This window comes from Vitis riparia, chromosome 10 (assembly GCF_004353265.1).
Source record: "Vitis riparia cultivar Riparia Gloire de Montpellier isolate 1030 chromosome 10, EGFV_Vit.rip_1.0, whole genome shotgun sequence".
NCBI lineage: Eukaryota > Viridiplantae > Streptophyta > Magnoliopsida > Vitales > Vitaceae > Vitis > Vitis riparia.
Window position 1 is genome coordinate 21,306,208 of NC_048440.1, and position 27,138 is coordinate 21,333,345.

Here is a 27,138-nt window from a genome sequence, read left to right on the forward strand (position 1 = left end):
TGAACTTTTGTTTATATATTCTTTCTACTACTACAGTGGTAAAAAAATGGAATGAATTTTTCTTCCCCCCTTGCTCTTCTATATTCCAAACATGTCGTTGGATAAATGAACTAGGATATTTTTATTTTATGATTCTCATTGTAATAGACTCATAAAGGAAAAATAATTTAAATATTCTTTAGTTTTTTATTAAGATAAGTAACTTTTGTTTTTTAACTACCTCCTTAATTTTAAATTTTGTAGATTTTGCACATGATTAATCTCTTTCACAGCTTTAAATTCAGGGGATGAAGTTAGACTATTCTAATAATTTTATAAATTAAATATAAATATGGTGCTAACAATCTACTGAGTTTCGAATTTTTTTATGATTTTTGATTTTATTAGTTTAATAATTCAATGTAAATAATTAACAGGTGGAATACTTCAAGAAATTAGTTCCCGAATATAAGTGTGTTCAAGTCTTTTACAAAATAGTGTAGAGAAAAACAAATTATTATATCTCTTTATACCTATCTATTTTAATAAGGTGGATAAAGAAAGATACCAAAAAAATTAAAAAGTACCTTAGATTTTTATTCACGGTTGACATATAAATATAAATGGATAGAAAGTGCCTTCAAACGAATATTTATGTGATGAATATATTAGGCTATAAAGAAAAGAAAGGTCTGGTATGGAGATATGTTGGGAAAATGGAAGAATATTTTATGACTCCTTAATTGTATATAGTTTTATAATGTACATAGGCTATGTTTGGTTCCCATAAAATTTGAAGGAAAATGTAAGGGAAAGAAAATACAAAGGAAAAGTAGAGGGAAAGAAAAATTGAAGAAAAAAAAAAAAAATAGATTAAAAGTTGATAAATTTTTTTTTTTTTTGTTACTTCAAACTCATTTTATTTATTTTAACTCATCAATATAAAGATTAAATAATTTAAAAATACATAAGTTTTTAATTAGTTTTAATCATATTTTATTTTCTTTGATATTTTTCATAGGACAACCAAACATAAAAAAATCAATTTCCTTTGCATTTTTTTTCTTTCCTTAGTATTTTCCGGGAACCAAACATAACCATAGTGAATTCATTATTTGATCCATGTATAAGATTTTTTTAAGACCCAATAATTATTTATGATTTTATTGCATCCATAATGAAATGATATAATCATAGTCTATGGAACAAAATTAAAACTTCGTGCAACTTCTTCAACCACAACTTAGAGATTGGTATAGATTTATTTATTTAAAAAGCTGATAGTACAACACCCATGCCTCCGTCAATCTCCTTACATGAGTTATGTTTAGCATAAATTAAGGAGTGGTTTATTTATTTATGGTAAACGAGGCCTAAGATGGGTGTCGGCTCTCACACCTTAAGCGCGCGGCTCCATTTCCGGGCACAGACGAATGAAGTACACGAGCTCCAGATGAATCTTCATCAGGTCCTCGTCCAGAGGAAGATTCATCTTCTTCCAATCCAGAGGACAATTCTTCTCCCAGACACATGCTTCGTAGTTGCCCGGGACGCCTTTGTCTGTGGCTACAAGATGGAGTTTGTGAAGGATGCCTTGGTCTTCGGGGAGGCGCTGATACCACCCTTCATACGTGTTAACGAATTTCAGGCAGGAGCCCGTCCTCCTGTTGTGCTCCATCACGGAGAACGTTCCCAAGAATTGCAGCTGACCTACGTTGTGGTTCGGAGTCCATCGTTTGCTTTCCAGTGTAGTTATTTTTCCGCCTAGATCTATCTGAGTATTTGCTCCGTCGAGTTTCAGGGGAGCCATGTTGCGGTAGGGTTGCACCTGAGCCATCGTGCGGCAGCCGGAGACTTGTCAAAGCTGTAGGTTTAGGATAGGTTTTTGTGGAGGTAGTGGTGGCAGATGTGGTGGCGGTGGCTCCATTTATAGACTCGGAAATGATGCTTATGATGATGACGGAAAATGCCCTTCAACCTTCTTGGAGATTGAGGAAAACTTAATACTTAGTTTTTAATTTAAATATTAAAATTATTTTATAAAATTAAATTTTATTCTAAATTATCAAAATGACATATTTGTCCTTGTTAATTTTAACTATTATGTATATTTTTACTAATCTTAAATAATAAATTTATTTATTAAATATTTATATTTAAAGTATTATAAAAGCATGCAATTATTATAAAGGGATTCAAGGTAAATTACTTAGAATTCAACCTTATTCTAAATACTTAAGATGAAACTTGAGAAGTTAGTGGTCTTATGTGATTCTTAAAACCTGTTACCACCCTTAGTTGAATAACTAACTAAGAGTGGATTCACATAGAAAGATATTTTTTTAAAGATGAAAAATAGAAAAATACATAAGCCTATTCATGCATATCCAAGAGGAAAAAAATAAGTAAATAAATAAGTGAATTCCAATTCTTAATTAGGTTGAGGGAATGTAGTCTTTTGATAGCCATGACTAAGAGGTAAGAAATTTTGAGTCCTTGAACGAATGAGCGGTAAAGGTCAAAGTTTGAAAGGATTGATGGAATGAGTAGTAAAGGAGGTTTAAAAGGATTAAGATAAATACTAAATATTTTTTCATGGGTTTAGTTTGATTTGCAATCGTTTCCCTCGATAAGGAGGAAAATAAAATAACCTAACTTTTTCAACTAAGGGATTCAAGTGCAAAATTAGTTTAGCGAGTAAATGGATGAGCCAATGCGATCCAGAAGGTGGAATTGGTTACCCTTAATGTGGTGTTTGCCTTCAATTCAGTTGAAGGGGTTTAAGTTTGATTTCATATACCTTGGAGCGAATTGCATTACCATAGGAATATATAGTTGAGTTTCTATAACTTGGTAAATTGATATATATATTGATAATAAATAACTTTGAGTGTTAAAAAATCATAAATTTTAAGACTCTTGTTTTATTTATGATTAAAGTATTTTAGATGGAGTAATAATTTGAATTTCTCAAACACATGGATTGTATTTTTATTATGCCCATTATTCTCTTTTATTGTTAAGGAGTAGTAATGTTCAAATTAAAGAAAGTGATTAAAACTATTTAAAAAAAAAAGAAGGTATTTTCACATTTAAAACCTAGATTTTATCATGAATTGAGTATTAATAATATACTTTGAACTTGAATTCATGCGGCATTCCATTTTAGAGTTAATTTGTTTATTTAAGTGAAAAAATAAAGTGAAAGAAGGAAAAGACATATTTTGGATGAATTTCAAGAGAAGAAGGATACATAAGGTTGATGAAGGCAACATGAGAGCCAGAACATTCCATTGATGTCTAAACAGCTAGTAGAAGGAGACTGTCTTAGACATTTGGTTATGAGGACTAAGAAGGTAAAGGATTATTTAGAATGACTACAAAGCAAAATAATCAATCATTCCAAGGGAGAAAATCAATTGACCTATGGAGAATGATTAATTGTCCTAGGTAAATGTTCCTTAGAAAATAATGGAAGTTATTACTTAAAAAGAGAGGATGATTAATTATCCTAAGGAAGGCTTGATCAACTGCCTTCATTTGAAAAACATGCGATTGAACATCCCATGCACAAAAACCTTAATTGTCCCTTGAATGTCGTATATTATTGAAGAATATGATCACAATGATATCTCATAGACACATGGTTATCAAGAGTTCCTTTTCAGCTAATGAGTACGTCCATTTCGTGGATCATGGGATAGAGTGGGGCTAGAGAATATTCTACCACATCAACAATGGACAAAAGAATTGCCCTTTCTATCATGTTATATTTATATGCTTCTTGATAATTGATATAGACATCAAAATCAATTATCCATCTTTTTATTGATGCAAGACAATAGAATTTATTTTTCTTTTCTTTTTTCATTTTATCACCTAAAGAATAAAAGAATTGCCGGTTTCTAATCTTATATGCTCCATTATTATGATTGATATCACAAAAGAATCCACTATCAATTTTTAAGCTCGTTTTTTTGTAATTGACATACAACATAAAGTAATGAGAGAAAAGAAAAAACAACTTTCTAAATAATTCTGATAACATCTAAAACAGTAACACCGTACCATGAAATGATAGGCCTATAAACCTACATTGATATTATGAGGCTTATGTGCACTTAGGAGATAAAGGGTGGTCATTAAAAACAATAAAAATAAAGTGAAAAATAATTAATTTTATTTCAAATTAAAATTTTGAAATTCATTCTTTTGCTATGTATTTTAATTTTTTTAGGGTTTAAAATATATATATATATAGAGAGAGAGAGAGAGAAGACTTAAAAATAGGACACAATTTTTAATTTTTTTACTTTTTATAGTATGATTACAAAAATGTTTTTGTTCTTTTAAACAATAAAATTACCATTATCAAAGATACATAAAAAAGAATTTATGCATTTTAGCCCTTTAAGTCTAGTATATGATGCTAGGTGGGAGTGGTGGGGATTCAAAATATTCTATCACACTGAGAAATGGATAGAAGGATTGTGTATTTCTAATTTTTGATAGATTTCAAGATTCTTTTTGTGATTGATGTAATATAAGAGAATCAATAAAAAGAATTGTTTGTTTGTAATCTTGTCACGCTTTCTTCCTCTCTTTCTAGAAGTGCAAAAGGAATCAATTGTCTATTTTTATGCTTCTTCTCCACAATTGATGTAAAAAATCATAATCAACTATTGAAGAAGTATTTATATAAGAAATGAAGTCTATCCTACCGAAAAAAATATATATATATGACGAAAAAAAATGTAAATAAGAAAACAATATAAATTAAATTAAAAAATATATAGAAAACTTAACAACCGAGACCATCAATATCAAGCCATCCATATTTTTCATTTTAATACAAACATGAAGATCCTTCTATTTTAGTCACGAGTGCTCATACTACTATAAATGTGAAATTTAATGACAAATTTTTTTTATTCATGACTAAAATTTCATTAATAATTATGAATGTTACATTGTAAAAGAAAACTTTTGTCGTAAAATATTTTATCATTAAATTTTTGCTTACAAAACTACTTTTTGTCATTAAAATTTGTCACGAAAAAATTAGTGTCAAAAATTGCCACTCCCCCATATGGCCAAAAAAAATTATGATGAAATGCATATATTTATGATGAAATTATTTGTTATTAATTTTCATTTTTCAGTGATAAACAATTTTTGTCATCAATGACAAAATATGCATATTTGTGATGAAGCTATTTGTCACTAACTTTCAGTTTCCATTAATGAATATTTTTTGTCACCAAATCCTCAACCATTTTTTGGAAAATATATTTACCGCCTATAATTATTTCAGTTTCCATAAAGAAACAATTTCATTTTCGATACAAAACATACGTTATAACTTTTGGACTTTGGGTTACAATCAAGGATGAAAATATCGGTAATCACGGATATATCGGTAATTTGATTTTACGGATATATCGGATATATCGGAGATATTTTTGGATATATCGGAGATATATCGGTGGATATTATTGGTAGGCTTAAAATTGTTAAAAACTCATGGAAATGTAAGAAAAACCTCATAATAATATAATTAGAAGTATAATAGACATTTTAAAGTTATTTTATTGAAAATTTTGATATATGTATAACATGATTTATCATATTTGATAATAATATCGTATACATCGATAAAAATATGAATTTTATAAGTGTACATTTATTATTAAATTACACCTAATATTATGATATTTGATTATAATATGTCTAATTTTAAAATATATATTAGTATTAAAATATGATCCATTTAATTCAATTGTATTAAACAATATAAAATGAATAATGATATATATATATAATTTTTTAATATTTAATTAATTATTAATGATATTAAAAACATTATGAAGAAAATTATATAATTTTTATATTTTTGGTAATTAATTAAAAGACTTTGCATTTAATTATAAAATAATTATAATTAATTTGCTCTTTAAATTATTCTTATATTTTCTTTATATAATTAATTTAAGTATATATATAGTTGTTGCATAATATATATCAAAGGAGGGCTTAGCCCAGGTGGTAAGTGGGTGAACCCCAAACCTTTTGGTTTGGGGTTCAAATCCCCTCGGCAGCACAAATGGGAGAGCTACTGTAGCGGCGTTGACCGGCACTGTAGCGGAGTTGACCGACACTGTAGCGCGTCTGACCCGCGTTGACCGCGCGATAAATCGGCGATTTATCGTGTGTCGGCGATATATCGCCGATTCTGGGCGATTTTGGGCGATTTTTCGCCCGGCCGACTTATCTCCTCGCCGTGTCGTGTCGCCGCCCGCCGACACGCGATATATCGGCGATATTTCGCCGATTTTTTCCGATTTTTTCCTCCCTGGTTACAATATGATTTCTTTATTTGGATCTAGGTCAATGTAAAGATGAGTGGTCCAATTGTGAAAACCATCCAATTGGCCCACTATGAGAGTAAAATTGGGCCAAGAAATCAATGGGCCAATAAAGTTTAAGATTTTGCATCTAGATTCAACCAGAGTAGCCCAACCCAAATTCATCTAATGAAACTCAAAAGTAATATATATTCATTGCCTATAAGATTTGAATCCAAGCTTGTAAAAACAAGCTTATTAAGTTTGGATCAAGTCCAACTTGAATAAATAATCTTTAAATTCAGGGTGAGTTTGGATTGATCATTAATTCTATTTAATTAATACTAATAACACCGAATTATACATAAGTATATGATTATTTTAACACAAATAGGTATGTTTATAAAGGAAAAATCTTAATGGATCGAAAGATAGATGAAAAACATTTGTAAAATGGGTTGAATAATCATTTATTAGAAAACTCCAATTTATAAAATTTTAAAACAAACAAAAAAAAATAGTTTCACATATAATGTTTTTAAGGAGCACTCGAGAACTCCCAATATTTTTAAGTTTTTCAAGCATTGTCAACTTGTTTTTTCAAAAATAAATGTTCGCATATCTACATACTTTTTATCCCATCACTAAACACACTAAAAGGTCTTATATACTCCCTCATTTTCCCCCTTACCATTCGTACCATCAATATAACTTAACCTTAAAAGTCGAAAAGTATATTAGTAAAAAAATATATATAACAAAATTATCAACTTATTTTTTATCAAATCTAACCCACAAACCCCTCTTGAATCTATAATTTTCTCCTTATTCTAGAAGCTTGAATTGATCAAATATAAAAATATTGGGATGGGTTTGCAACTTGGTCTCCATAGAATAAAAAATGTCCATAAATTTGAAAAAAGAAAAATGTAAATTCCTCTATCATTGACTATTTTCATCATACCAAGAAGGAAGGGGCATGCCAAAGTTCCATTCATATCCATCAGATGCTTCTTTTGAGTCAAGCAAGACCCTCCAAAGATCCAGTAGTTAAGACACTGAAAGATGCATTTACTTTTGAAAAAACATAGTCCTGAAAGACCTATCCTTGAAAACAATGTTTAAAGTTGAATCACAACATTCCAAAATATGTATATAAAACTCTTACGCGTGAATCTTACGCCTTGCATTATAATTTATTGGGCTTTTAAAAAAAATGGGATTTTTTTTTTTTTCTCTACCAAGAATATATAATATAATTTCCAAAGCAAACCACTAAAAATAAAAGTTGTATCGTCTGGTTGATAATTTTTTTTTTTAAACGGTTTTCTGTTCTCCCAACCAAAAAAATAGTTTAATAGCCAATGTGAAGCAGTGGAATGGTAGTCGGTTGGATTTATAGGTGGAGGCCCATTAAAGAAGTGGGGCCCATTTGTTGGGTTCCCAATGTGGGGAAAGATAAGTGGTCCAGTCGTGCGGCCCACGCTGACCACCCAAGTCCTCCACTAAAGCAAGTGGAAAATATTGTAGTAATTTCTTAACAAAGCTGTTTCGTAAGAAACATCATCCTCACTGGGCAAGAAAAGGAAAAATACGTTAAGCTCTTTTTAAAGACCAAAGTTTTACCTCTAATTATTCAACCCAAAGCTTTATTAAAAGGTCCCCATTTTTATTTTTTTTATTTTTTTATTTTTTTTTCCGTTAAAGAAGCTTTTTACAAAATATATTTTAAAATTGTTTGGATGTTTTTTATTTTTAAAAGTTTTAATTCTAATTACCATAAGTTTTACCATATATTACATAATGGCCGATGATTGTCGTATAAAAAAATGGTTGTTCTTATCCGTCAGGATAGTCCAGTTGATCAAGGCTAATATTAAGAAGTATGGTCTCAATAAGTTGCACACAATCCTGCTTGGAATCCTTCTATTGAAAATACCCTGAATTCATCCAATACTAGTTATTGGTTTATTTTTTTAGACTAAAAAATGATTTTTTTTTATTTTTTTTTTATCCTTCTATCAAGGTAACCCAAACCTAACAAAAATAATAATTATATTATAAATCAAAACTCAAATAATATCTAATTATTAAACAATTTACACTTCCACTAAATATATTTGTAACTTAATCTATTTATTTAAAAATAAATTTAGAATAACTCAAATATAAATTAAATATTTTAAAATTATAATTAGGTTAACTAGTAAGATTATTAACCAGATGAATTTGATTCAAATTTGTTCAATATACTTATATATGTTGCTCCAAGAACTACTTATTTATTAAACAAATTACGTGAATATACACAAATTTAATCTAAACTCGATTATACTCAACCTAAACCCATGGGAAGCATGGTGGGGTTCAAGTTATTTTCACTACCGAAGTTTGTCACCCTTGTTATGAACGATTGAAAAAAAACTTAAAAAAACAAAAAAGTCATCTCTAAACAAGAAATTCAAGGACACCAAATCCGGTGTATTATTAGAAATATATAGGAGGTTAGAAATTAGGATTCGAGTCGGAAAGATTAGACCAGAACAGGCTTAAAGAGGGTCAGGTTCTTGAAGTTCTCCCACACATAAGCTTTATACATCTTTGGCAGCTCACTTTCAAGTGCTTGAATCACCATCCTAACATTCAGGCCTTCGGCAATCTGCGCTTGAGCATGAAACACCACATAGAAGAAGAGGCTGGAGGCGGTGGGGTTGTTGTATGCCAGCACTGCAACCATGCCTAGATCAAATCAAATTGTTGTTGTAGGTGAGAACATCGATATGATTGAGCTCATAAATAAGTTGAAGAAGGTTGGATTCTCTACACTTAATAATGTGACTCCAGGGGATGGACAGAGAAGGACAAAGGAGAGAACCCTATGGTGTGGCCACACTGTCAAGTGGGCATACCACAATATTACCTCTGTGATGTTCTTTTAAATCGCTCAAACGGCTAAACGGCTATAGTATCCTCTAAAAGCCCAAGAAGCGACTATAATATTGTTGAAATATTAGGAATGCTTTCCTTATATCATTTAGTGTTTAGATATTAGGAAAGTTAAGATATTATGAATATTGAGATATTAGGAATATTGAGATATTAGGATATTAGTTGTTATTTCCTTATATTATTCTTTTCTTGTATCATCTTTTCCCATTCTTAGAATGGTGATTACCCTCTATATATACTCTGTACATGAACGAAAGAAAGTGTACAGAACGAAAGAAAGTATGAATGAAAAACTATCATTCATCAATTTGAAGATGGTATCAGAGCTAGAGAACTGAAATCCTGGATATTTTGCCGTAAGGCTAACAATTGTCCCTCCTTTGTGAGAGAGAAAAAAAAATGAGTGAAAAAAAGTACTATTGTTTTTCAATCTGAAGGTACTTTCAATTCAGGAATTATTTTGACTGAATCAAACTATGACATTTGGTCACAACTCGTGGAGATGCATATTGTCGAACGGGAAAAACTTTCCTACATCCAAGTGTGCAGGAAGCCTTAGTTGATCCAAGGTGGAAAGCAAGATTGGTTAGCCGATATCCTCACCAAAGTTGTCTCAAGTCAAGTATTCTCAAAATTTTTTAGACAAGTTGGGCATGTGTGACATCTATACACCAACTTGAGGGGGAGTGTTGAAATATTAGGAATGCTTTCCTTATATCATTTAGTGTTTAGATATTAGGAAAGTTAAGATATTATGAATATTGAGATATTAGGAATATTGAGATATTAGGATATTAGTTGTTATTTCCTTATATTATTCTTTTCTTGTATCATCTTTTCTCATTCTTAGAATGGTGATTACCCTCTATATATACTCTGTACATGAACGAAAGAAAGTATGAATGAAAAACTATCATTCATCAATTTGAAGAAATATTATGTAACAATACATTACCTATGGAGGAATATTATCTTAACCAATTATTATTTGTTATATATAAAATCAGAAACCAGAGTCCATCGGGACGTATATCTTAAAAAATAGAAATAAATATTGTTAAATGTCATATTTCAAAGTATAGAAGTATAGATTTATTAGTTTAATCTTGGGGTGTAACTTGGGTAGATTGACCCAACGTACCTCGAATCTTCTCCAATGTTTGGGTGAGGTTAAGTAAACATTTTCAATAATCAGGTTGATCTCAAGTTGAATTTCTTTAATTTGAGCTTAATTTGGATGTGATTGAGTCAAGGACTCAAACCAAAAACTTCCTCACTCTCCGAAGATTGCATCTCTTGGTAATGCACAACATACGTCTAAGTCGGTATAAATTGAAAGGCAAACCATTGAATCTACTTTGGTAGTAGCACTATCTATTCAACAACTTCAAGATATGACAACTAACACTATCATAATGCAATATGATAGACCCTCACAAAGTAAACTCATGTATTCTAAACTTTATCTGAAAATGATTGATAACTTACGTATGTCTATAGGTTATCAACCTTCAAAGTTCCAATCATTCAATGAAAAGGGAAACTCAAAACGATACGTTGTCTTAACCTTGGCTTTAGTTTTTCTAACACTAAAAATGATTTTTTAGATTTTTAAAAACATTTTCTAAATTTTGTCAAATTTTTAGGGTTTATTTGATAATGATTCTATAAAGTACTTCCAACATTTCTAATATTTAAAAACTTTTATTATTTAAGTATAAAAAAAGATAAAAATATTTTAAAAAACCAATATGAAACACACTTTTGATTTTATTTTTTAAATAATTTTAAGGCTAAAAACACTTTTTTTAGGGTTACTATGTCAAACAGACTATTAGATTTTGATAATTGGAGACTTGATAAAAGTTTTAAAAAAAAAAGAATGAATTTTTTTGGATGATTATTTTTATATAAAATAGGACACAATTTTTAATTTTTTTACTTTTTATAGTATGATTACCAAAATGTTCTTGTTCTTTTAAACAATAAAATTACAATTATCAAACATACATAAAAAAGAAGAATTTATGCATTTTAGCCCTTTAAGTCTAGTATATGATGCTAGGTAGAAGTGGTGGGCTTCAAAATATTTTATCACACTGAGAAATGGATAGAAGGATTGTCTATTTCTAATTTTTGATAGATGTTAAGATTCTTTTTGTGATTGATGTAAAATAAGAAAATCAATAAAAAGAATTGTCTGTTTGTAATATTTTCACACTTTCTTCCTCTTTTTCTAGAAGGGCAAAACAATGGAATCAATTGTCTATTTTTATGCTCCTTCTCCACAATTGATGTAAAAAATCATAATCAACTATTGAAGAAGTATTTATATAAGAAATGAAGTATGTCCTACGAAAAAAAGAATATGAGGAAAAAAAATGTAAATAAGAAAACAATATAAATTAAATTAAAAAATATAGAAAACTTAACAACCAAGACCATCAATATCAAGCCATCAACATTTTTCATTTTAATACAAACTAAATTCCTCTAGATTTTAAGATTTTGCATCTAGATTCAACTAGAGTAGCCCAACCCAAATTCATCTAATGAAACTCAGAAGTAATATATGTTCATTGTCGATAAGATTTGAATCCAAGCTTGTAAAAACAAGCTTATTAAGTTTGGATCAAGTCCAACTTGAATAAATAATCTTTAAATTCGGGGTGAGTTTGGATTGATCATTAATTCTATTTAATTAATACTAATGATATTGAATTATATATAAGTATATGATTATGTTAACACAAATAGGTATGTTTATAAGGGAAAAACCCTAATGGGTCGAACGATAGACGAAAAACATTTGTAAAATAAGTTGAATAATCATTTATTAGAAAACTCAAATTTATAAAATTTTAAAACAAATGAAAAAAAAAAATAGCTTCACATGTAACGTTTATAAGGAACACTTGATAGCTCTCAATATTTTTTAAGTTTTTCAAGCATTATCAACTTGTTTTCTTAAAAGTAAACATTCGTACATCTACGTACTTTTTATCTCATCACTAAACACACTAAAATGTCTTATATACTCTCTCATTTTTCCGCTTACCGTTCGTACCATTAATATAACTTAACCTTAAAAGTCGAAAAGTATATTAGTCAAAAAATATATACAAAAACACATAGTTTTATATCAATGATATTTGAAACAAAATTATCAACTTATTTTTCATCAAATCTAACCCACAAACCCCTCTTGAATGTATAATTTTCTCCTTATTCTAGAAGCTTGAATTGATCAAATATAAAAATATTGGGATGGGTTTGCAACTTGGTCTCCATAGAAAAAAAACTGTCCATAAATTTGAAAAAAGAAAAATGTAAATTCCTCTTTCATTGACTATTTCCATCATACCAAGAAGGAAGGTGCATGCCAAAGTTCCCTTCATATCCATCAGCTTCTTTTGAGTCAAGCAAGACCCTCCAAAAATCCGGTAGTTAAAAGTAGTTAAGACACTGAAAGATGCATTTATATTTGAAAAAACATAGTCCTGAAAGACCTATCCTTGAAAACAATGTTTAAAGTTGAATCACAACTTTCAAAAATATGTATATAAAACTCTTACGCGTGAATCTTACGCCTTGCATTATAATTTATTGGGTTTTTTAAAAAAAAATTGAGATTTTTTTTTTCTCTACCAAGAATAGATAATATAATTTCCAAAGCAAACCACTAAAAATAAAAGTTGTATCGTCTGGTTGATAATTTTTTTTTAAACGGTTTCTGTTCTCCAAACCAAGAAAATGGAAAAATTTAATAGCCAATGTGAAGCAGCGGAATGGTAGTCGGTTGGATTTATAGGTGGAGGCCCATTAAAGAAGTGGGGCCCATTTGTTGGGTTCCCAATGTGGGGAAAGATAAGTGGTCCAGTCGTGCCCAAGTCCTCCGCTAAAGAAAGTGGAAAATATTGTAGTAATTTCTTAACAAAGCTGTTTCGTAAGAAACATCATCCTCACTGGGCAAGAAAAGGAAAAATACTTTCCTCAGGATACTTCCTTGTTAAGCTCTTTTTAAAGACCAAAATTTTACCTCTAATTATTCAACCCAAAGCTTTATTAAAAGGTCCCCATTTTTATTTTTATTTTTATTTTTTTCCGTTGAAGAAGCTTTTTACAAAATATATTTTAAAATTGTTTAGATGTTTTTTATTTTTAAAAGTTTTAATTCTAATTACCATAAGTTTTACCATGTATTACATAATGGCCGATGGTCGTCGGATAAAAAAAATGGTTGTTCTTATCCGTCAAGATAGTCCAGTTAATCAAGGCTAATATTAGGAAGTATCATCTCAAAGAGTTGCACATAATCCTGTTTGGAATCCTTCTATTGAAAATACCCTGAATTTATCCAATGCTATTTATTGGTTTTTTTTTTTTCAGACTAAAAAATGAGTTTTTGTTTTTTTTTATCCTTCTATCAAGGTAACCCAAACCTGAAAAAAAATAATAATTATAATATAAATCAAAACTCAAATAATATCTAATTATTAAGCAATTTACATTTCCACTAAATATATTTATAACTTAATCTATTTATTTAAAAATAAATTTAGAATAACTCAAATATAAATTAAATATTTTAAAATTATAATTAGGTTAACTAGTAAGATTATTAACCAGATGAATTTGATTTAAATTTGTTCAATATACTTATATATGTTGATCCAAGAACTACTTATTTATTAAACAAATTATGTAAATATACATAAATTTAATCTAAACTGGATTATACTCAACCTAAACTCATAGGAAGCATATTGGGTTCAAGTTATTTTCACTACCAAACTTTGTCACCCTTGTTACGATTGAAAAAAAAACTTAAAAAAACAAAAAAGTCATCTCTAAACAAGAAATTCAAGAAGGACACCAAATCCGATGTATTATTAGAAATATATAGGAGGTTAGAAATTAAGATTTGAGTCGGAAAGATTAGACCAGAACAGGCTCAAAGAAGGTCAGGTTCTTGAAGTTCTCCCAAACATAAGCTTTATACATCTTTGGCAGCTCACTTTCAAGTGCTTGAATCACCATCCTAACATTGAGGCCTTCGGCAATCTGCACTTGAGCGTGAAACACACCACATAGAAGAAGAGGCTGGAGGCGGTGGGGTTGTTGTATGCCAGCACTGCAACCATGCCTAGATCAAATCAAATTGTTGTTGTAGGTGAGAATGTGATTGAGCTCGTAAATAAGTTGAAGAAGGTTGGATTCTCTACCTTAATAGTGTGACTCCAGGGGATGGACAAGGAAAAGAGAAGGACAAAGGAGAGAACCCTATGGTGTGGCCACACTATCAAGTGGGCATACCACAATATTACCTCTATGATGTTCTTTTAAATCACTCAAATGGCTATAGTATCCTCTAAAAGCTCAAGAAGCGACTATAATATTATGTAACAATACAATACCTATGAAGGAATATTATCTTAACCAATTATTATTTATTATATATAAAACCAGAAACCAGAGTCCATCGGGACGTATATCTTAGAAAATGGAAATAAATATTGTTAAATGTCATATTTCAAAGTATAAAAGTATAGATTTATTAGTTTAATCTTGGGGTGTAACTTGGGCAGATTGACCCAACGTACCTTGAATCTTCTCCAATGTTTGAGTGAGGTTAAGTAAACATTTTCAATAATCAGGCTGATCTCAAGTTGAATTTCTTTAATTTAAGCTTAATTTGGATGTGGTTGAGTCAAGGACTCAAACCAAAAACTTCCTCACTCTCCGAAGATTACATCTCTTGGTAATGCACCACATACGTCTAAGTCAGTACAAATCGAAAAGCAAACCGTTGAATCTACCTTGGTAGTATCACTATCTATTCAACAACTTCAAGATATGATAACTAACACTATTATAATGCAATATGATATACCCTCACAAAGTAAACTCATGTATTCTAAACTTTATCCCAAAATGATTGATAACTTACATATGTCTATAGGTTATCAACCTTCGAAGTTCCAATCATTCAATGAAAAGGGAAACTCAAAATAATACATTGTCTTAACCTTGGTTTTAGTTTTTCTAATACTAAAAATGATTTTTTAGATTTTTAAAAGCATTTTCTAAATTTTGTCAAATTTTTAGGGTTTATTTGATAATGATTCTATAAAGTACTTCCAACATTTCTAATATTTAAAAACTTTTATTATTTAAGTATAAAAAAGATAAAAATATTTTTAAAAACAATATGAAACACACTTGATTTTATTTTTTAAATATTTTTAAGACTAAAGACACTTTTTTTAAGGTTACTGTGTCAAACAGACTATTAGATTTTGATAATTGGAAACTTGATAAAAGTTTTTTTTTGAAAAAAAAGAATGAATTTTTTTGGATGATTATTTTTATATAAAATAGGACACAATTTTTAATTTTTTTTACTTTTTATAGTATGATTACCAAAATGTTCTTGTTCTTTTAAACGATAAAATTACAATTATCAAACATACATAAAAAAGAATTTATGCATTTTTAGCCCTTTAAGTCTAGTATATGATGCTAGGTAGAAGTGGTGGGCTTCAAAATATTTTATCACGGATAGAAGAATTGTCTATTTCTAATTTTTGATAGATGTTAAAATTCTTTTTGTGATTGATGTAAGACAAGAGAATCAATAAAAAGAATTGTTTGTTTGTAATCTTGTCGCACTTTCTTCCTCTTTTTCTAGAAGGGCAAAACAATAGAATCAATTGTCTATTTTTATGCTCCTTCTCCACAATTGATGTAAAAAATCATAATCAACTATTGAAGAAGTATTTATATAAGAAACGAAGTATGTCCTACGAAAAAAAGAATATGAGGAAAAAAATGTAAATAAGAAAACAATATAAATTAAATTAAAAAATATAGAAAACTTAACAACCAAGACCATCAATATCAAGCCATCAACATTTTTCATTTTAATACAAACCAAATTCCTCTAGATTTTAAGATTTTGCATCTAGATTCAACTAGAGTAGGCTAACCCAAATTCATCTAATGAAACTCAGAAGTAATATATATTCATTGCCGATAAGATTTGAATCCAAGCTTGTAAAAACAAGCTTATTAAGTTTGGATCAAGTCCAACTTGAATAAATAATTCTTAAATTCGGGGTGAGTTTGGATTGATCATTAATTCTATTTAATTAATACTAATGATATTGAATTATATATAAGTATATGATTATTTTAACACAAATAGGTATGTTTATAAAGGAAAAACCCTAATGGGTCGAACAATAGACGAAAAACATTTGTAAAATGAGTTGAATAATCATTTATTAGAAAACTCAAATTTATAAAATTTTAAAACAAATGAAAAAAAAATAGTTTCACATGTAACGTTTATAAGGAACACTTGAGAGCTCTCAATATTTTTAAGTTTTTTAAGCATTATCAACTTGTTTTCTCAAAAGTAAACATTCGCACATCTACGTACTTTTTATCTCATCACTAAACACACTAAAATGTCTAATAAACTCTCATTTTTTCGCTTACCATTCGTACCATTAATATAACTTAACCTTAAAAGTCGAGAAGTATATTAGTCAAAAAATATATACAAAAATACATAGTTTTATATCAATGATATTGGAAACAAAATTATCAACTTATTTTTCATCAAATCTAACCCACAAAACCCTCTTGAATGTATAATTTTCTCCTTATTCCAGAAGCTTGAATTGATCAAATATAAAAATATTGGGATGGGTTTGCAACTTGGTCCCCATAGCAAAAATAATGTCCATAAATTTGAAAAAAGAAAAATGTAAATTCCTCTATCATTGACTATTTCATCGTACCAAGAAGGAAGGTGCATGCCAAAGTTCCATTCATATCCATCAGCTTCTTTTGAGTCAAGCAAGACCCTCCAAAGATCCGGTAGTTAAAACTTAAAAGTAGTTAAGACACTGAAAGATGCATTTACTTTTGAAAAAACATAGTACTGAAAGACCTGTTGAAAACGATGTTTAAAGTTGAATCACAACATTCAAAAATATGTATATAAAACTCTTACGCGTGAATCTTACGCCTTGCATTATAATTTACTGGGCTTTTAAAAAAAAATGAGATTTTTTTTTTCTCTACCAAGAATAGATAATATAATTTCCAAAGCAAACCACTAAAAATAAAAGCTGTATCTTCTGGTTGATATTTTTCTTAAAAAAAAAATTCAAAAAATATAATATTTTTAAATAACATCTTTTAATTATTTTTTATTATTTTCACTTAATTTTTTAAAATTGTTTTAAAAAATAATTATGCAAATATATAGAATGATTAAAAATAAAACACTAAACATAAAAATTATTTTTAAAACATGTTTAAAAATATTAAAAACAAGTTAAAAATATTTTATATTTCCAAACAGATTTTTATTTTACAAAATATCATAAAATAATTTTCAAAAACTATTCTTAAAAACTCTTTTTCAAAACTGTTTAAACAAACCCATAATCATGTCCTTAATTTTTATTTTTTTCATGTGCAAATTTAGTAATATATCCTCAATTAACCCCTTTTTTTCCCTCTTATTTGTTTCTAGACTAAGATATATAATTTAATTATTTACAAAAACATGTTATATAATTGTAAATACTTGATCCTACCATTACCTACTCCAATATATGAGCTTTTAAGGCTTTGTTTTGTAACTATTTTCAAAACTAATTCTTAAAAATAATTTTTGAGAATAATTTCTAAAATTGTTTTTTAATGTTTTATACAACAAATGTTTGTATGAAAATTGAAATATTTTTAACTTATTTTCTATGTTTTAAAAATAAATTTTATATGTAATGTTTTATTTTCAATCATTCTATAAATTATGTTTTAAAACATTTATCTGAAAAAAAATTTAAAAAAATTAAAAGACATTCTCTTAAAAACATCGTGTTTTTCTTAGTTTTGAAAACAAAATGCTATTATCTGTTTTTTGTTTTGTGGTCATCAAATATGTTTTTTTATTTATTTTTTGTTCAAAAAAATATAAACGAAAACAGTCATCTATGGTCTAAGTTTCCCACCACGTGTGAGAAAATCATCCATAGTCAGGATGATTCTCATTGATTGAAAACAAAAAACAAAAATAAATAAATAATAAATAAAAAAGAAAGAAAGAAAAACATAAGGAATTGACCATAAAGCTTAATTATTCCTTCTTTAAACTTTAATTAATTAAGCAATTAAGATTAAAATAAAGCTGACTTTGAATTTTAGTCATTAATTATTTAGTTTCAAGGATAGGTTGTCTTTTGTGCTAATGTCAGTGTGAATTGTTTCGTATACACTATACATATATCGGCTGAAGTAGGGAGGAAGCTGCACCTTTGAGGGCTAGACGTATAAATTTAGAAGAGAGAAGAAGATTTTTAGGGCACACAGTCTTGGTAATATCAACAGACCTCAAGCCTAGTTTTCTTAAACAAGACCATGAAGGTATGTATGATGAAGGCTAAATTGCAAATTTTCAAGTGAAAAATCTGAGATGATTCAACCTTAGTATATATTTGACTTGATACAGCAAAAGGTGGTGATCAGTGTCTCCTTAAACGGCAACAAGAATTGTCAGTCCAAAGCCATGAAGATTGCAGCTGGTTTTTCAGGTATTTAATTTTCTCCTCATAATTTTTTGCATCAGTAATCATTAATCTCTAATTTGTGTGTTCATTTTTTAAATACAGTTCAAATTTAAATTGGGTATCGAGAAAGAGTTCGATAAAATTTTAAAAATCTAAAAAATTACTTAAAATGATTTGTGTCGGTATTTGATAACTCTCTTGTGATAAAAATTACTTTTTTGTAACTTTTTGAGTAAATTCTAAAATTAAAAATCATTTTAAAATTTTAAAGATTAGTTTAAAATGATTTTTTTGGTTGGTATTTAATAAATTCTTCTTATCAATATTATTATTATTATTATTATTATTATTCTTAAAAGTACTTTATATTTATATGGTGGAAAAGAGAAAAAATAAAAATAAAGACAAGATAGAAGGATAACTAGCAGGAGAAAGGAAGAAAGGAAAAGAATTTGATTTGTAAATTTGATCCTTTCACTATAAGTTGGGCCAGGCCTGCCTAAGGGTTTTGGGCTAAAGTCCAATCCCACCCAAGCCAACATGATCAACCCCTTTAGGGTAAAAATTGGGCTGATTTTTTAAACACAAACCCAATCCACCAAACCACTAAAATGCATCTCAAAATATGATATGGAAGGAAAATCCCTGAATTAAGACTAGGTACAATTTTGCTAAATGCTTAGACTTAGAACTAAGTCTGACTTAGGAATCAACATTTTAGCCTACCAAAGCCCAAAGTTTCACCTGTATCATGGATCCAAGCCAAGAGGGCCTACCCTATTCACATACCTACACAGTAGGAAATGGGAATTAACTTTTTAACCTAGACCAACTCACATGAGCCAAGTTAAGAGCAATCCAAACCCAACTTGAATCTAGGCTAAGCTTACTTCTTTATTAAGTTAAGACTTAAGACTCAAGTCAAAATCGCAAGATTCTAATGGTTATTCATGATGTGATAGGTGTTAACTCTACAGCAATAGAAGGTGAGGACAAGAATCAAATTGTTGTTGTAGGTGAGAACATCGATGTGATTGAGCTCGTAAAGAAATTGAAGAAGAAGGTTGGATTCTCTACACTCAATAGTGTGACTCCAGCGGATGGAGAAGAAAAAGAGGAGGACGAAGAAGAGAAGCCTATTGAGTGGCCATACCGTCAAGTGGGCATACCACAATATTACCTCTATGATGTTCCTTTAAATCGCTCAAACGACTGTAGTATCCTCTAAAAGATAGAGAAGTGACTACAACATTATGTAACAATAAATTACCTATAAAGGAATATTATCTTAAGTAATTATCATTTGTCATTTATAAAGCCAGAAACCTAAGTTCATCGAGATCTATATCTTAGAAAATAAAAATAAATATTGCTAAAGGTCATATTTCAAAGTATAGAAGTATAGATTTGTTAGTTCAATCTTAAGGTGTAACTTGGGCAGATTGGCCTAATGTAACTTGAATCTAATCCAATGTTTGGGTGAGGTTAAGTAAACATTTTTAATAATCGGGTTGATCTCAAGTTGAATTTCTTCAATTTGAGCTTAATTGGATGTGGTTGAGTTAGGACTCAAGCCAAAAACTTCCTCACCCTTTGAAAATTGCGTCTCTTGGTAATACACCACATACATCTAAGCCAATACAAATCAAGAGGCAAACCGTTGAATCCACATCGGTAGCATCACTATTTGTCTAACAACAACTTCAAGACATGATAACTTACATTATCATAATGCAATATGTTGCACATTTACAAAGTACACTCATGTATTATAAGTTTTACCCCAAAATGATTGATATGTGCGAGTTACCAACCCCCAAAATTTCAATTATTCAATGAAAAGGGAAACTCGAAGCAATACGTTGTCTATTTCATCGAAACTTGCAATAATGCAAAAAGCTCGGACCAAGGTTCAAACAATCCAAACTTAACCTAAACTTGATTTAATATTTTTAAATAAAATTTATTTATTTTTTAATTTTTAAGAAAAGTATAAAATTAGAATTATATCATTTTTTATTTTTTAGAAAAATATATAAGTTTTTTTTTCTTGATGCTAATTTGAAATTTTTTTCTTATTTATTATTTAACTTTTGGTATAAATAGATATAAAAAATGTAAAATAAAAAACACAATACAACCCAGTTTAACTCAACTAACTGAAAGTCTGAAACTCGACCCAAGTATAGGAAAATGAGATTAAATTAGACTTGAATCGAGTAGCTCGAATTAGATATCAGATTTTGCTGAAATCGGATATATTGTTTCTTAATTGGAGTTAGACTTGATATAACATCCACCCGGCGAAGTAGCAAAATTAGCCCCAATTCCATCTTATCCCACAAAATTAATCTTCTTTCTCTATAATCCTTTAAAGCCAAACTCCTCGCTAGGTTATTGATCACATCAACAGCAGATAAAAGTGATCTAATTCCTCCCATCTAAGAAATAATTTCAGCTTTTTATTGATTTACAGTCCTTAAAGCTTATAATTTTAAGCTGCTTCAATCCACAAAAGAAGGGGAAAAACCATTTGCTGTGCCAAAATATTATTTGATAATCCAAAACACCAAAATCCAAAATTTTCCATCAGCATTTCCGCAAATTACAAACCACATTCTTTGGAAGCCTTCAGACGGGTTGAAAGGAAGTGAGCTGCTTAGTGCCATCCAGCTTCTCCCAAACAACCGCCTCGTACTTCTTCGATGCGGCGCCGTTCTTGGCCATCACCGTTAGCCGGTAGTTGGTGCCGGCGACGACCTGAGTCTGGCCCTTTATCACGCTCTGGAACTTCAGCTTCGTCGCGGTCAACTTGTTGTGCGCCTCCACCGCGAACTTCCCGATCTCTTGCACGTGAGGGTTCTTCACGTCCTCGATCGGGCTCCAGCCGCCGAGAAGAGCATCGGAGGCTACTGCGACGAGGAGGAACGAAGCCAGGAGGAGAGAAAGACGGTATTGCCCCCGCGCCATCGCCGTTGGGTTTCTTTCTGAAGCAGTGTGAAGCGGAGGGATGGTAGTCGGTTGGATTTATAGCCGGAGGCCCATTAAAGAAGTGGGGCCCATTTTGTTGGGTTCCCAATGTGGAGAAAGATAAGCGGTCCAGCTGTGCAGCCCCCGCTGACCGCCCAAGTCCTCCACTAAAGAAAGTGGAAAATATCGTAGTAATTTCTTAACAAAGCCGTTTCGTAAGAAACATCATCCTTACAGGGCAAGAAAAAGAAAAATGATTTCCTCAGGATACTTCCTTGTTAAGCTCTTTTTAAAGACCAAAGCTTTATTAAAAGGAGCCCATTTTTATTTTTTATATTTTTTTATTAAAAAATTAAAAAAGCCATATCTAAACAAGAAATTCAAGGACACCAAATCCGGTGAATTATTACAAATATATAGGACGTTAGAAATTAAGATTTGAGTCCAAAAGATTAGACCAGAACAGGCTCAAAGAAGGTAAGGTTCTTGAAGTTCTCCCATGGTTTCTCCCACACATAAGCTTTATACATCTTTGGCAGCTCACTTTCAAGTGCTTGAATCACCATCCTAACATTCAGGCCTTCGGCAATCTGCGCTTGAGCCTGAAACACCGCATAGAAGAACAGGCTGGAGGCGGTGGAGTTGTTGTATGCCAGCACTGCAAACATGCCTAAATCTTGAACGTGAGTGTTGTTGATCACGTCCGGAATCTCATTCCATCCACCCGCTGTCACTGGGGCTGCTGCATTTGCAGTTAAAATGATGAAGACGAAGACACAGAAGAGCCGGCACAAGAACTGACTTTGAAGTTCCATTTTTTCTTTTTTCTTTTTGGTGTTTGGAGCTGCCCAATCTGAGATTTTAAATGGGATTCTTGATATGATATGAATAGATTTATGCCTATAGTCACAAATTTCATATCAATCATTTAACATCTCTGCATGAAATTATGAATCATAAGTATTGACTTTTTTTTCTGCAGAGAATTATGACAGTAGTAAATGTGTGAGAAACTAAATGGGCATTTAAAAGGATGAAAGGCCGTGTACTGTGCTGCAGAAAACTGAATAGGTAGATTACAGTGGCACCCACAAAGACTTTCCTTTCTCCATTTTACTTCTATGCTGTGTAAATGACACAGCCATAAAGCTTCTGTACTATATTTAAAGAGGAACAGAGGAGTTTCTGGTCAAGGAGTAATATGCCTAAAGGAGATGATATGTAATTAACATGTATATGCTACTTAAACCTGAATTTTTCGAGGTCTGATTGGTTACTTGAAAGTGTCCTAGAATCTGTTCGCTTGCTATTGAGGAATGAGGCCATTGCGTAAGTTTCTCTGCATCTTGGATACAGCAAGAGATGACCAGCAAGCTGAACTAAATACCAAGAAATGGAGGTCTAGTTTGATAATTTTATCATCCCATTGTTGAATGACAGTTGACCATACTAAGAACCAGCACGTAGGGCTCACCTTGGTGCTGATTTTCAACAATTTGCTTAAGTGGATGTAGACTCAAAATGAAAATTGCTTTCAAAGTTGTTATTTTATCAATAATGGCATGAACTTTTAATATTGATGATCAGAAACAAAGTATGAAGGCTAACAAATCCACCATGGGAAGAATCATTAGATAAATGAACAATTGCCATAGGAGAAAAGCATATGCCTTTTTCCCTTTCATGATTCTTGTCACAGACGATTTCTTTTCCTTTCCTTATTACCATACAATAAGGCTACTAATATGCCAAGAGCCAATGCTTTGTCATGGTAGCGGCCGATCCTATGCATTTCACCTTGTTTGTAGAGAATTTGCAGACTGGTTGCAGGGATTTGAATGGTGTCACATTTCTTCGTTTGTCCCAAAAACATACGCTCCTGCAAGGGACAACATTAGTCATTAAACATATATGATGAATCAAAATTCCTCCTAATTAAGGAAAAAATTTGTTTACCAAGTGAAGGCATTAGAAGGGATAATGCAGCAATTCCAGCAATCTTAAGAGGCACTCCTGTCTTGATCATATCTTTGATTTCAATGTGTCCTGTTGTGAACCCGACGACATTCGAAGGAGTTCCAGTGGGCAGCAAGTAAGAAAACTGTGCTCCAATGGCTCCAGGAACCATGAGAAGGAGCGGGTGGACGTGCATGGTTTGGGCTACTTGGATGAGAAGGGGAACAAGGAGTGTTGTTGTGGAATTGTTTGAGGTGAACTCAGTAACCGTACTACTTATGAGACAGACGGCAGGCGCAATGACCAAGTAGGGAGCGTGTTCCAGGAAAGTCAAGGCCTTTGACAACACATCAGCCAGGCCACTTGACCGGACTCCGGCAGCTATGGCAAAGCCAGCGCCTAGTAGCAATACGATGTTCCATGGCAGCTTCTTGCATTTGTTCCAGTCCATCAGCTTCTCCCCCTTTTGCTTCTTGTTTGGAATTATGAACAATAAGGTTGCCATCATCACCTACACATTGGATCAAACTCAGTCATGTAGAAGTCCTTATTTGTAGAGACAATTCAATGGAAATAGCATTTTCTTAAAGACGATTCTCACACTGGCAGTCCCATCGCCTACACGGCCATTGAAGAGAGCTCCCCATCCAGGAACATCATCTGTTATGCTCCTTGTCATCCATAAGACTATTAGCATCTGCACCAACCCTCAAGGATTAATCTACAGACATTTAGGTCCCGTTGGCTAAAAAGAAAACTTTTTTAAGACCTATTCTTTTAAAATAATATATATATATATATATATATATATATATATATATATATATATATGAAACCATGTGCAAAGTATTATTGTTAATTTATTTGTTTTCAATTGTTACCAAGAGATAAATAATGATTTCAACCTTACATTTTTATATGCATCCAAATACAAAGATTGAAATCACCGCCTAATTTATTCCTATTTAAGGAGATAAGGGAATGAAAACAAAATATTCATTTTCATCCCTCATTTTCTAGATCAGGCTTTATTAGAATCTATTCCCATTACTTAGAAGGTTATGGCACTTGTCTGCTTACCGAAAACACAGCCAACACCATCTTTTCAGCAAAAGCCATTGGACCTGTCCACACATGTATATGTATAGGTAAAGAAGCTGAAGATTTTCTACAATTGGGTGTAGGAAGTGGTAAATTGAAGTATTGAGTATCAAAATTTTGGGAGTTTACCCAACATTTGAAGCTCTCTTCTGAGACTGGATTTGTCCAAATAAGCAGACAGAGCAGGACCTGCACCCCTGGAGCAGTACAAGCAGCAGAGAATAGCCCACAAGGCAAAGAAAACCAGCAAAGCCAAAGGGAAGCCAAAGAAGAACCATGTGTTAAAGCTGATGGGGTCTGCCTCTGGGAAGTAGCTCTTCCACATTCCTACCAATATGAGATTGACGCCAGTACCGGTGAGAGTGCTCATTCCCCCAACTGCAGCAGAGTATAACACCCCAAGCACCACTGCTCTGCAGAATTTATCCACATGGGGAGATCGAGTTGGACCTGATGGTAGCCTCTGTAAGATACCAGTGGCTACGGGCATCATCATCAGTGCTGCTGCAACATTGTGCATCCACATACTCACAAAGGCTGTGGTGGCACAGATGCCAAGGAGAAGCAATGGGGGATTCAGTGGATCTCCACAAAAGATCAAGGTAATCTGCATGGCCCACGTGTCCATTTTTTTTAAATAATTCATCCACAACTTTAGACTACTTTCATAATAGTCAATTATGAAGGTGGAGGTATGTACTATATTCCCATCAAAAGGTAAGCAACAAGCATGCTTCATAATAACCAAAAAAACTCAAATTTGTTAAGAAATTATATAACCAACTCCAACCCATAAACCCCATCTGAAAGAAGAGATAAGAAATCTAAAATTTAAATTCAGAATTTATATGGGATTTTTATGGATCTAACATTTATGACAGAGACTATGAGAAGATGATGCGGAAAAGAGTAGAAATGTAATGGGCTTATCTCAAAAATTGTGGAAACTCACATTGAGGGCCAATCTTCTATGGATGTTGTAATGCTCAACAGCAAGAGCAAGTATGAAGCTTCCAAGAACAAGGGAAATCACATCATCCATGTAGGAGTGAGCAACATCATCTGCGGAAGCGATTCCAAAGAGGGGAAAGAGGAAGAGAGGAGACATGGAGGTGATGGGCATAGGCACAGCTTCAGTGATCCACCAAGCAAACATCCAAGCAAGAACAGCCAACATGTTCCTGCTGGTCACAGGGCCATCAAGCTTCACAAAAAGGCAGATGAGGGTGCAGAGCAGAGGCCCCAAGAGGATGAAGAAGCTCTTGGGTGTGAAAATGGACATGAGAGACGCCCCACTTGAGGTCTCCATTGTGGTCGCCTGGACTGGAAGCAGTGGAGCTTTGAGGTCATCAGAAACCCCATTAGTGTTATGCTCACTATTCATTTTGCATAGAAGGATGGAGAACAAGAAGAAGAAGAAGAAGATGGTATTTGTATGTAATGTTTACCGGGGGATAACGTTGATATATATGGGCTCTGGTTTTTGAAGATGGAGATGAATTAAATGGAGGAAATAATCTTTTCTTTTCCTTTCCTTTTTTCCCTTTTCTTTTTCTTTTCTATGTCTTGTTTGGAGCCAAACTAATCAATGCTCTTTATTTTCGTCATCCCTTCTCCATTATTCAACCCCTCCAATTATCCATCTAACTTGTGGTCCTTGTTTGGCTGTCATTTTTGTTGCTTGGGATTGAATTTTTCTTGTTCTTGTTTTTTCTGCTCCCAAAAATGAAAAACCTAAAACAGAATTTGATTGTATAATTAATTTTAGTAAAACTCGATCCTTTTAGTATATAATTAAATTTAAAATTTTGAATAAAATTAAATAAATAAATAATATTTACATTTCAATAAAGAATATGATGGAAAAATTTTAAATATATATATATAAAAAATAATATGGTTGTTAAATATACAAATATTCAAAATTAGTTATGGGGCAAAATTGGATATAGACAGCAACCCAAAAATTAGTCGTGTTCTAGCAATGAGTGTATGATGGGGGTCCAGCTGGACAAGTTCCATCAATCAATTAAAGTTAATTTACAGCTGGATGGCTCCGATTGATCCAAGCCCTATGACGTGGAAGGGCTGGCGGCTAATAGTGACGTGTCATACATTAGTCTGACTCAAACGGCCCAGAGATATCGATCCAACAAATCAGCGCCAGACCCTTAATATTTATTTTTAATCTTTTTTTAACTTAAATATGATTTGAGAGTGACCAAATTTAGTATTAATGATGAGTCATTCGT

At 31.3% G+C, this 27,138-nt stretch overlaps 4 protein-coding genes across 4 annotated transcripts; 1 reads left to right on the top strand and 3 right to left on the bottom strand.

The window, feature by feature from the left end:
- The first annotated feature begins 18,657 nt into the window (after positions 1-18,657).
- Positions 18,658-20,155, top strand: LOC117924264 (heavy metal-associated isoprenylated plant protein 16-like). Its single transcript, XM_034842857.1, has 3 exons — positions 18,658-18,716; positions 18,802-18,883; positions 19,822-20,155. The coding sequence occupies exons 1-3, from the start codon at positions 18,711-18,713 to the stop codon at positions 20,085-20,087; spliced, it is 354 nt and encodes a 117-aa protein (XP_034698748.1). The 5' UTR covers positions 18,658-18,710; the 3' UTR covers positions 20,088-20,155.
- Positions 20,156-21,299: 1,144 nt separating this feature from the next.
- On the bottom strand, positions 21,300-21,909 carry LOC117923838 (cysteine proteinase inhibitor 1-like). Its single transcript, XM_034842321.1, has one exon. It carries the CDS (start codon positions 21,827-21,829, stop codon positions 21,491-21,493), a length of 339 nt encoding a protein of 112 aa, XP_034698212.1. The 5' UTR covers positions 21,830-21,909; the 3' UTR covers positions 21,300-21,490.
- A 372-nt stretch (positions 21,910-22,281) lies between these two features.
- LOC117923227 (cysteine proteinase inhibitor 1-like) lies at positions 22,282-22,644 on the bottom strand. Its single transcript, XM_034841451.1, has one exon. It carries the CDS (start codon positions 22,642-22,644, stop codon positions 22,282-22,284), a length of 363 nt encoding a protein of 120 aa, XP_034697342.1.
- A 782-nt stretch (positions 22,645-23,426) lies between these two features.
- LOC117923837 (tonoplast dicarboxylate transporter) lies at positions 23,427-26,433 on the bottom strand. The gene is made up of 6 exons (XM_034842320.1): positions 25,839-26,433; positions 25,016-25,493; positions 24,866-24,909; positions 24,387-24,482; positions 23,786-24,296; positions 23,427-23,708 (listed from the first exon to the last, which is right to left on the bottom strand). Exons 1-6 carry the CDS (start codon positions 26,268-26,270, stop codon positions 23,674-23,676), a joined length of 1,596 nt encoding a protein of 531 aa, XP_034698211.1. The 5' UTR covers positions 26,271-26,433; the 3' UTR covers positions 23,427-23,673.
- Between the last annotated feature and the right edge of the window lie 705 nt (positions 26,434-27,138).

Coding starts and splice junctions, on each gene's coding strand:
- LOC117924264 (XM_034842857.1), top strand. Junction 18,884..19,821: donor GATTGCAGCTGGTTTTTCAG/GTATTTAATTTT, acceptor ATGATGTGATAG/GTGTTAACTCTACAGCAATA.
- LOC117923227 (XM_034841451.1), bottom strand. CDS start 22,644: ATGGAACTTCAAAGTCAGTTCTTGTGCCGGCTCTTCTGTGTCTTCGTC.
- LOC117923837 (XM_034842320.1), bottom strand. CDS start 26,270: ATGAATAGTGAGCATAACACTAATGGGGTTTCTGATGACCTCAAAGCT. Junction 24,910..25,015: donor AAGAGAGCTTCAAATGTTGG/GTAAACTCCCAA, acceptor ATGTGTGGACAG/GTCCAATGGCTTTTGCTGAA. Junction 24,297..24,386: donor TAGGCGATGGGACTGCCAGT/GTGAGAATCGTC, acceptor TCCAATGTGTAG/GTGATGATGGCAACCTTATT.
- LOC117923838 (XM_034842321.1), bottom strand. CDS start 21,829: ATGGCGCGGGGGCAATACCGTCTTTCTCTCCTCCTGGCTTCGTTCCTC.